Raw genomic sequence first — 10,074 nt, 5'->3', positions numbered from 1 at the left:
CTGGGGCGGGGCTGGGGCGGCGCCGGGCGGTGGGGACCGGGCAGTGCGGCCCCGCCTTTCCCGGGCCTACCCTGCGCCGCGCCCGCCCGTCTCATTCATTCCTCTGCCCGCCCCGCGCGGCTCCCTGGCGGTGGAGGTGCAGTGGCTAAACCTTGGGCTTGAGCTGATGAGTGTTAATGATAACCCTGGCGTCCTGGCCTTATTCCTGGAGGAGTCGTTACTGCTTACCGTCCCTTGAGGGTGAGGCTAGGAGTGGTTTATCACTTTGTTTTAGGCACAAGGTGAATGTTGGCATAGCCCATATCTGCTGCTGCTAAGTATTTCTGTTCACAAAACAGTTTCAGATCTGGGGTACTGAATGCATTAGCAGTGGCAGATTTGGATCACTGAACAGACGAGGCTGAGACCCGTGTTTTAGCATTTTCCAAGACTTGATGAATGGGTAGCAAGAAGTGAGAATTAAGCAAGATTCCTTAGGAAGGTTTATGGATTTTGTCTGAGGCTCTGGGTGTATTTCTGATTTTGTGTACTGATTCTGTGTTTTGAATGTAGAAAAACAGAATCCAGTGTTTGTCTCCATCTTGTTATTGTTTTAGGGAGCTAACATTCGTTGTTTTTCTGTTTACCTGGAAGCTTTCTTGGGGAAAGTCCTGAATGGAGCTGTTGGGTGCCATTGGAGTCATTCATAAAGAGTAACTCAAAAGAAGAATTCAAATAGTGGGAAGTGGAAAGGAATAAAATTTATCATCTTGTTGCCTTGAGAAAATAAATGTGTGGTTTTAATTATGTATTCATTTTGTCAACATATATCTTTGTCTTTCCCTTACTGGAATAGTTCTGTTAGAATCTTCAGGCAGAATGGTTGGGAATTTCAGGAAACAAATTCAGATGAAATAGTTTCCGAAATGGAAGGAATAGGATGACTCTTTCTTACTGTTTATGAAAAGTTTTAGATACAATTTTTTAGAGATAATTGCCCTGGAAAATGATGAATGGTGTTTTCTTTTTTTGAGGCAGAATCTCTGTCGCCCAGGCTGGAGTACAGTTACGCGATCTTGGCTTACTGCAACCTCCAACTCCCGGGTTCAAACGATTCTGCCTCAGCCTCCTAAGTAGCTGGGGTTACAGGCGACCGCCACCATAACCGGCTAATTTTTGTATTTTTAGTAGAGATAGGGTTTCACCATGTTGGCCAGGCTGGTCTCAAACTCCTGACTTCAGGTGATCCGCCCGCCTCGGCTTCCCAAAATGGTGGGATTACAGGCGTGCACCTCCGCGCGCTGCCCGAATAGTGCTTTCTAATTAGAACCAGAGCACTGTTTTATTTATTTGTATTTATATTTTTATTTATTTTTTGAGACGGAGTCTTGCTCAGCTGCCCAAACTGGAGTGCAGTTATGTGATTTCGGCTCACTGCAACCACTGTCACCCGGGTTCAAGCGATTCTCCCGTCTCAGCCTCCCGAGTAGCTGGGATTACAGGCACCCGCCATCATGCCCGGCTAATTTTTGTATTTTAGTAGAGACAGGGTTTCACCATGTTGGCCAGGCTGATTTGGAACTCCTGACCTCAGGTGATCTGCCTGCCTCGGCCTCCCGAAGTGCTAGGATTGCCCGGTCCAGAGCACTGTTTTAAATCTTGTGAGAATGCAGAATGCTTTTCTAAAACCGTGATAAAAGTATTAGACTTCACCTCCCCGCTTCATAACCTCTGTCGTCTGATGAACTCTTACTATGTGTCAGGTAGTTTTTATGCAAAATCTCACTTAACCTTCACTGTAGCTTTTAGAGAGGTTAAGTAACAAGTTGCAGAGCTGGTATTTATTTGAACTTTGGTCAGTTGTACTCCAAAGACCATGTCTTTATATTGTATCAAGGAAGTGACATCATGACGTGTAAGATAGAATGTGGGAAATATATAGCAGGCCAAAATTACATGTACTTAGTTAAGCAAAATTCTTTTTTTTTTTTTTAAGACGAGGTCTTACTCTGTTATCCAGGCTGGAGTGCAGTGACGTGATCTTGGCTCACCGCAACCTCTGCCTCCCGGGTTCAAGCGATGCTCCTGCCTCAGCCTCCCGAGTTAGCAGCGATTACAGGCATGTGCTACCATGCCCGGCTAATTTTGTGTTTTTAGTACAGACGGGATTTCTCCATGTTGTTCAGGCTGGTCTCGAACTCCCGACCTCAAGTGATCTGCCGACCTTGGCCTCCCCAAAGTACTGGGATTACAGGCACGAGCCACTGCACCCAGCCACTAGTTAACTAACTCTTACAGATATGAAAAAAACTGCTTTAGTCCTTCAGCCTTCTGGAGCCAGCATAGTGCATCAGGTGGAAGGGAAGGAGAACTGCTTATAAATGGGCAGTAGAGGTGGCAGAAGGAGGCACAGCCTGTAGTCTTAACAGAATCTGGCTCTCTTAACAACTGTTTGACACTCAGAGAAACACCCTGAGGAGAACTGGGTTGAATTAATTATTGGCAACGTGTGGAGGAAGGTACTCTTTTTCTCTGATGTCTAGGAGGGCTCTGTTTCCTGGGATGTCAGGCTACTCCCATGCCCTCTCTTCATGGTTTTGAATGCTCCCCTTCCCTAGATCATCCGTTAGAGTATTTGCTGTAAAATGATCCCCATTTGCTCCCCCACCAAAAGTAAAATAACATAAATCCAGAAAAATAAAAACTCTTATTTCTCAAAGTATCAGAATTAGGGTGTGTGGTATAATAAAAAATAATTTGGTCAGGTGCGGTGGCTCACACCTGTAATTCCAGCACTTTGGGAGGCCGAGGCGGGTGCATCACCTGAGGTCAGGTTTAATACCTGTGTTCCGCCAACTAGAAAAATAAAAAACTCTTATTTTTCTAGTGCAGCACTTTCACCTAGGTGTGAGAAATATTGTCTTTTACTAAGTCATACTCTAGTGTGAAAGTCTCATAGTTTCCTTCCCAGGAATTGTTGTTTCACTCTAGTAAATACCCATGCAGAGTAGAACAGAGTGTTTTCAAATTTCAAGTGTTCATAACACACACAAAACTACAATGGAATCATTTGCTGTTTTTGTATGACTAAATCTGGAAGGAAAGTCTTTGTAAACTTCAGACTCCCTTTTTCATTAAAGGGAGGCTACCACCAGTTTGCAGCTGTGATGAATGTAAAAATCCCTACTGTAAAGGGTAAGGGTCTACCATATAGTTCTATAAATCTCATAGGACTCAAATTTCAGGGTCCCTCTAGATCAAGCTCTTGACTTCTAGGTGTCTTATCAGATGAACTGGATGCTCTAACCTTTTTTAGGGATCTAGTGTCTCAGAGTCCCTAAGTCAAGGGTATCAAGATCCCTACCCAGTTGCTTTATTCTTCTGGAGTTAGAGCTAATTGGCTGATGCAGAACTTCCTACTCTTGACTACTATAAAGTAATCCAAGCACCTATCCCTGACAGATATTTTAAACTTCCCACCTTCAGTGACTGTCATCTCTATAGCAAAGCAGTTTGTCATTAGGAACTGAGGTATGTTTAGAAAAGGTGTCTAGGCAACAGTGTTAACTAGAAAGTTTATTTTTGTACCTTCTCTCCTTTTACCCCACTTCGTTTGTTTATTAAAATGTCAAATAGATTATAAATGGAGAGATGGTATAGCGTAGAGGTTAGGAGGATATACTTTGGGTAGACAGTTAGGGTTTAATACCTGTGTTCTGCTAACTAGAAGCCATGTGATAGGGAAAGTTATCCTTCTTATCTGTGAAATGGGTGGTGAAATCTACTTCATATTATAGTAGGGATTAAATAAGGGAAAACTGAAAAACAGCACAGTACCTCAGTATAAAAGTTAACTGTTGTGTATCATACTAGTTTTGCTTCTAGTTTTACTGTATTTAACATAAAGTGCCAGTGTAGATTCAGTTTTCAGGGTTGTATGAAATTTCAAATTGGTAATAACCTTGCCTGTGAATATCCAGAATGGTGTTTCTCAAAGTGTAGTCTGTGGTTCATCTGTATCAGAATTACTTAGGGTGTGTGGTATAATAAAAAAAAGTTTGGCCAGGCGCGGTGGCTCATACCTGTAATCCCAGCGTTTTGGGGGGCTGAGGCGGGTGGATCACCTGAGGTCAGGAGTTCGAGACCAGCCTGCCCAATGTGGCGAAACCCCATCTCTACTAAAATTACAAAAAGTTAGACGGGCGTGGTGGCAGGCGCCTATAGTCCCAGCTACTGGGGAGGCAGGGGCAGGAGAATCACTCGAACTCAGGAGGCGGAGGTTGCAGTGAGCCGAGATCGTGCCACTGCACTCCAGCCTGGGCAACAAGAGCGAAACTCTGTCTCAACAACAACAACAACCACCACAACCACTATATGTATATATATACACCAAGTTGTGTTCTTGCTAGTTTCCCCTTCCTTTGGCTATATTAAGTTGTGTATAAATTTGGTTGTTTATTGGAATTGCGGAGTGCCAAGGGCAGCAAAAAGAGATAACTTCTTTGGACTAATAGGCAGAATCAAGAAGCAAGGTACCAGAATTTCATATTTGTGTCATCTTTGATGTCTACTTTCTAGTACCTTATGAAATACATCTCTAAGAATTTAGTGTTGCTAACATTTGGAGGATTGCTGCTAACATTACACATTCAAGGGAATTTTTTTTGTTTTGTTTTGTTTTTTAGAGACAGGGTCTCTTGTCACCCAGGCTGGAGTGCAGTGGCATGATCTCGGCTCACTGCAACCTCTGCCTCCCGGGCTCAGGTGATTCTCCTACCTTAGCTTCCCGAGTAGCTAGGACTACAGGTACATGCCATCATGCCCAGCTTATTTTCTGTATTTTGGGTGGAGACTGGGTTTTACCATGTTGCCCAGGGTGCTCTTCAACTCCTGAGCTTAAGCTGTCTGCCAGCCTCAGCCCCACAAAGTGCTGGGATTAGAGGCATGAGTCACCCACACCCGACTAAAGGGAATTCTTTTGGTTTGTGATGTCTATATTTTGCAATGAAGATGAGGCAAAGTAGAAACTATTAGTTTTATGTCTTGGCTACTAGAATTTACATTTAATTAAGCTAAATTCTGTAAGCTTTGATTGAACTGCTCTGTTATTAACAGTGTAATACAAAGATGTAAAAAGACACAAGGAATTCCAGAGACTCACAAACTAGCCATATGTAAGACATACATAAGCATATAATATGGTGAGTTCTGTGGACTTAGAGAGTGAATAATTCTACAGGGGATGGGTATAGAAGTTCCCTCAGAGGAGATGAATTTTGAATTGGCTTAGAAAGGGAAGAACAGAACTTTGCAGTTGGATCTTAGGGGTGTGAAAATAAGCCTATCATATTCAATTCTTTGTGGCTTGAAATGTAGGGTAATAGGGTGTTGGGATGGGGAGAGCAGGAATAGTAGAAAAAGAAAGGAGAGACGTAAGTTTTCAGAATGGCTTTGAATAGAATATATACGTTAGAAAGTATTCCATGGTTAATAGTATGTGCTCTGGAACCAGACTGTCAGGGTTCAGATCCTGGCATTGCCATTTACTTGCCAGCAGTTTAACTTTAGGCAAGTTCACTTTATTTGTAAAAAGGGGATACTAATGGTACTTACCGTAGATAATTGTTTCAAGAAATAAAATCCTTGTAATCTGTGTGTGGGGTGTAGGAATCTCAATATTAGATATTTTCTTTTTTTTGAGATGGAGTTTCACTCTCGTTGCTTAGGCTGGAGTGCAATGGCGGATCTCTGCTCATTGTAACCTCCGCCTCCCGGTTTCAAGCAATTCTCCTGCCTCAGCATCCCAGATAGCTGGAATTACAGGCGCGTGCCACCATACCCAGCTAATTTTTGTATTTTTAGTAGAGACGGGGTTTCACTATGTTGGCCAGGCTGGTCTCGAACTCCTGACCTCAAGCTGTCCATCTGCCTTGGCCTCCCAAAGTGCTGGGATTACAGGCATGAGCCACCGCGCCTGGCAGATATTTTCTTTTTCTTTTTTTTTGAGTTGGAGTCTTACTCTGTTGCCCAGGCTGGAGTGCAGTGGCATGATCTTGGCTTACTGCAACCTCCGCCTCCCAGGTTCAAGCCATTCTCGTGCCTCAGCCTCCTGAGTAGCTGGACTACAGGTGCATGCCACCACACCCGGCTAATTTTTGCACTTCTTTTTTTTTTAGTAGAGACGGGGTTCACCATATTGGACAGGCTGGTCCTGAACTCCTGACCTCATGATCTGCCCACCTCTGCCTCCAAAGTGGTGGGATTACAAGTGTGAGCCACTGCGCCTGACCAGATATTTTCACATCATTATCTTCCTTCTCATCCAAGGCTTTAGGCATTCACAGTTATTATTACTAGTATTTATATTCTTAGAATAAATAGAATATGTGTATAAAATAAGATTAGTAGAGTGTGACTTGAGATAGGAAAAACTCACAAAGGCATTGATCACCTGAATTTCGGTGGAATGGCAGTGGGAATGGCAAGAGTAAAAAAGATTGAAAAGACCGATTTGGCCAACTGTTGGATGTAGGGATTGAGAAAGGGGGAGTTGAGGGTGATAGTTTGGATGGTGGTTCTAACTGATAACAGTGAGGAGAACAGATTTGGGAAAAGAAAATGAACTCAGTTGTGGGTGTATTTGGTTTGTGCTCTCAGGAACTTCAGATACTTTTCTAGATCGTGGCAAATAACAGTTTTAAAACTGAGGGATACACTTTGAACTTGGGCGTAAAAATTAGTGCTCATTCATTGCAGTTCAGTAAACATTCATTTAACATGTACGTCATGCTAGGCATTTACATATGGGCAACACTCGAAATGACTAATCACTAGGATGGATAAAATGATAGGGAAAATGCTGAAGATAGAACTCTGGGAGAAAACAAGCATTTTTAAGGGTAGAAAGAAAAGCCAGTAAGGAAGCCTGTGAATGTGGTAGGAGGGGAAATGGTAGAGTAGTGTTGAGAAAGCCGAAAAGAAAGATTGTGTTTCAAGGAGAGAGAGTAAAGATTTTCAAATGCCATGAAGTAGGCTGAGCCTGGAGAAGAGGCCTTTGAATCTGGCATGTAGATTAGTAATGATCTGTGAGAGAAAGTAGTCTGAGAAGCATGTTGGGGGCACAAATCAAAGGGGAGAATGAGGAAGTAGAGGTAGTGAGTGTGAAGTACTTTAATGTCAGTGGACGGAAGGAAAGTGAGAAAACTGGTTGAAGGGTGTACTTAAGCTTCAGTTATTTACAGGATGTGGAAAACTTCAGCTTGTTTATAGGTTTTAGGGAAAGGATTTATAGAATGAAAAATTGCAAATTCAGGAGAAGATGGTAAATGTAGATGGAGCAAGATTATGGAAAATGTGAGAGGCATGGGATCCAGTACGTGGTAGAGTCTGGAAATCTCAGAAACAGTTAAGGACATTTTTTTCTCTGAGGAGGGGAAGAGGTAAGGGCGTGGGTTAAGATGATAGATAATTCAGCACTAGAAGGGAAGGAAGTTGAGAAAGTAAGCTACTTCCATTTCCAAACGACTTGAAGACAAAAATAGCATGTTTGTCTTAATACTGTATTTTAAATTTAAATTTATTTTCTAAACTACGTGTGAATAATTTTAAATGTCAAATAGCACTAAACTTACCATCGAAGAAAATGTTCCCTTGTCACATCTTTCTCCACTCCCTCTTCCTGCCCCCTAGAAACGACCACTTTCAACTCTTACAGGTTTCTTTGGCTGTTTACCGACACATTTCTTTTTTTCTTTTTTTTGAGACGGAGTCTCGCTCTGTCGCCCGGGCTGGAGTGCAGTGGCCGGATCTCAGCTCACTGCAAGCTCCGCCTCCCGGGTTCACGCCATTCTCCTGCCTCAGCCTCCCGAGTAGCTGGGACTACAGGCGCCCGCCATCTCGCCCGGCTAGTTTTTTTGTATTTTTTAGTAGAGACGGGGTTTCACCGTGTTAGCCAGGATGGTCTCGATCTCCTGACCTCGTGATCCGCCCGTCTTGGCCTCCCAAAGTGCTGGGATTACAGGCTTGAGCCACCGCGCCCAGCCACATTTCTTTTTTTCTTTCTCTCTTTTGAGACAGAGTCTCGGTCTGTCGCCCAGGCTGGAGTGCAATGTCAGGATCTTGGCTCACTGCAACCTCTGCCTCCTGGGTTCAGGCAATTCTCATGACTCAGCCTTCTGAGTAGCTGGGATTGCAGGCGTGCACCACCACACCCTGCTACTTTTTATTTTTAATAGAGACAGGGTTTCGCCATGTTGGCCAGGCTGATCTCGAACTCCTGGCCTCAAGTGATCCACCCGCTTTGGCCTCCCAAAGGGCTGGAATTACGGGCATGAGCCACTGTGCCTGGCCTACACATTTCTATGTAATATGCTATACTACTGCTTCAGGAGCTTTTTTTTTTTTTTTTTTTTTTCAGTTTTATGTATTATATAGTGACTTGCTACTATGGAAAATGTACACTTAGTTCTCTAATCACCATCCTACCGAATCCTTCCGTTGCAGGTGTAGCATCTTTTGGTTAAATCAGTATTAATGTTATGATCGTGTAAATATTGATTACAGTAGAACCTTGTTGTATGCTTCAGTTATATTTTATTTCTAAATAACTTTTTATGGTCCTTGAGGTTAAAATTGTTTTTTATTTTGATTGCTTCGTTTTCTGTGTACCTATCACAAATTTATCCCTAAGAAAGTTTTGATAATGGAAACTTTCCTGTGAATAATTAAAAACATACGAGACAGTTACTTTTATTTTCCTTGGAGGTATCTCTTTTGCAGTCCCTCATCCTCCTATTCCAAATTAGCGCATTGATCTCTACATCTGTGGCACAGCTATTAGAACCTGAAACTTCCCTGGGAATTCCCTTCACTTCTCTCCTGTTTTGGATGCTCTAATTTCTGGATGTTGTTTTGCTGGAGTGCATTTTCCAATAATTTTTTGAGAGAGGATACATGGGAGGTATGTGTTATATTCAGACCTTGAATATCTTCAGTGATGTCTTTATACTTGCTGGTTTGACTGGGTGTAGAATTAGAATTGTAGGTTGGAAATAGTTTTTCCACTGTATATTGAAAGCACTTCGTCTCCTAGCTTTCGGAATTGCTGTTGAGAATTTGGATGCCATTCTGATTCTTAGTCTTTTGTTGGTGATGGTGTGTGTCCTCTGTGGAAGGGTTACCACCATTCTGAAAAGAGGATCACTTTGTTGTGAGGTGTTTCATTGTTTGTTTTCTGTTCACTGTGCTGGTTACTCTGTAGGCTTTTTCAATCTAGAGACTATTTCTGGGAATTTTCCTTTTATTATTTCTCTTTTCTATTATCTTTGTTTTCTCTTTTTGGAACGTGTGTTATCTAGTTGTGGCACATCGTGGAGCACACCTGTAATTTAACAATTTCTGTCCTAGTTTCCATATCTTTATCTGTTTGCTTTTCTTTTTTATTATTTTTTAAAATTTCAAAATATATTTTCTTTTTAAAAATAGAGACTGAAAAAAAAAAAAAAAAAGAGACTGAGTCTCACTATATTGCCCAGGCTGGTCTCGAACTCCTGACCTCAAGTGATGCTTTTGCTTTGGCCTCCCAAAGTGCTGGGATTACTCACGCCTGGCCTGTTTTTATTTCTATCAGATTTATTTATTTATTTATTTATTTGAGACCGAGTCTCGCTCTGTTGCCCAGGCTGGAGTACCATGGAGCGATCTTGGCTTACTGCAACCTCTGCCTCCCGGGTTCAAGCGATTCTCCTGCCTCAGCCTCCCGAGTAGCTGGGACTATAGGCGTGCGCCACCATGCCCAGCTAAATTTTTTGTATTTTTAGTAGAGACAGGGTTTTACCATATTGTCCAGGCTGGTCTCGAACTCCTGACCTAAAGTGATCCACCTGTCTTGGCCTCCCAAAGTGCTGGGATTATAGATGTGAGCCACCGCTCCTGGCCTATCAGATTTATTTTTTTATCTTGTATTCCTTTAATTGATTTTTACATTTTGGCCATTATATTTCAGTTCTTCAAGAGCACTTGCCTTGCTGATTGTTCTTTGTCCTGTTAATGCCTTTCTAAAAGTTTTCTTTTTTTTTTTTTTTTTTTTTTTTTTTT

General features: G+C 42.3%; 1 protein-coding gene across 1 annotated transcript in view; it reads left to right on the top strand.

The window, feature by feature from the left end:
* Positions 1 to 26: 26 nt before the first annotated feature.
* The window catches only part of FAM117B (family with sequence similarity 117 member B), a 133,019-nt gene continuing 122,971 nt past the window's right edge, over positions 27 to 10,074 (top strand). The window contains exon 1 of the mRNA XM_017884414.1: positions 27 to 240. Coding sequence (XP_017739903.1) covers positions 177 to 240 — 64 coding nt within the window. The 5' untranslated portion in view covers positions 27 to 176. The remainder of the gene's footprint in view (positions 241 to 10,074) is intronic.

This window comes from Rhinopithecus bieti, unplaced genomic scaffold (genome assembly GCF_001698545.2).
Source record: "Rhinopithecus bieti isolate Rb0 unplaced genomic scaffold, ASM169854v2 scaffold_14229, whole genome shotgun sequence".
NCBI lineage: Eukaryota > Metazoa > Chordata > Mammalia > Primates > Cercopithecidae > Rhinopithecus > Rhinopithecus bieti.
The sequence above is the reverse complement of the archived record's forward strand: the minus strand, read 5'-3'. Positions and strand labels throughout refer to the sequence as shown.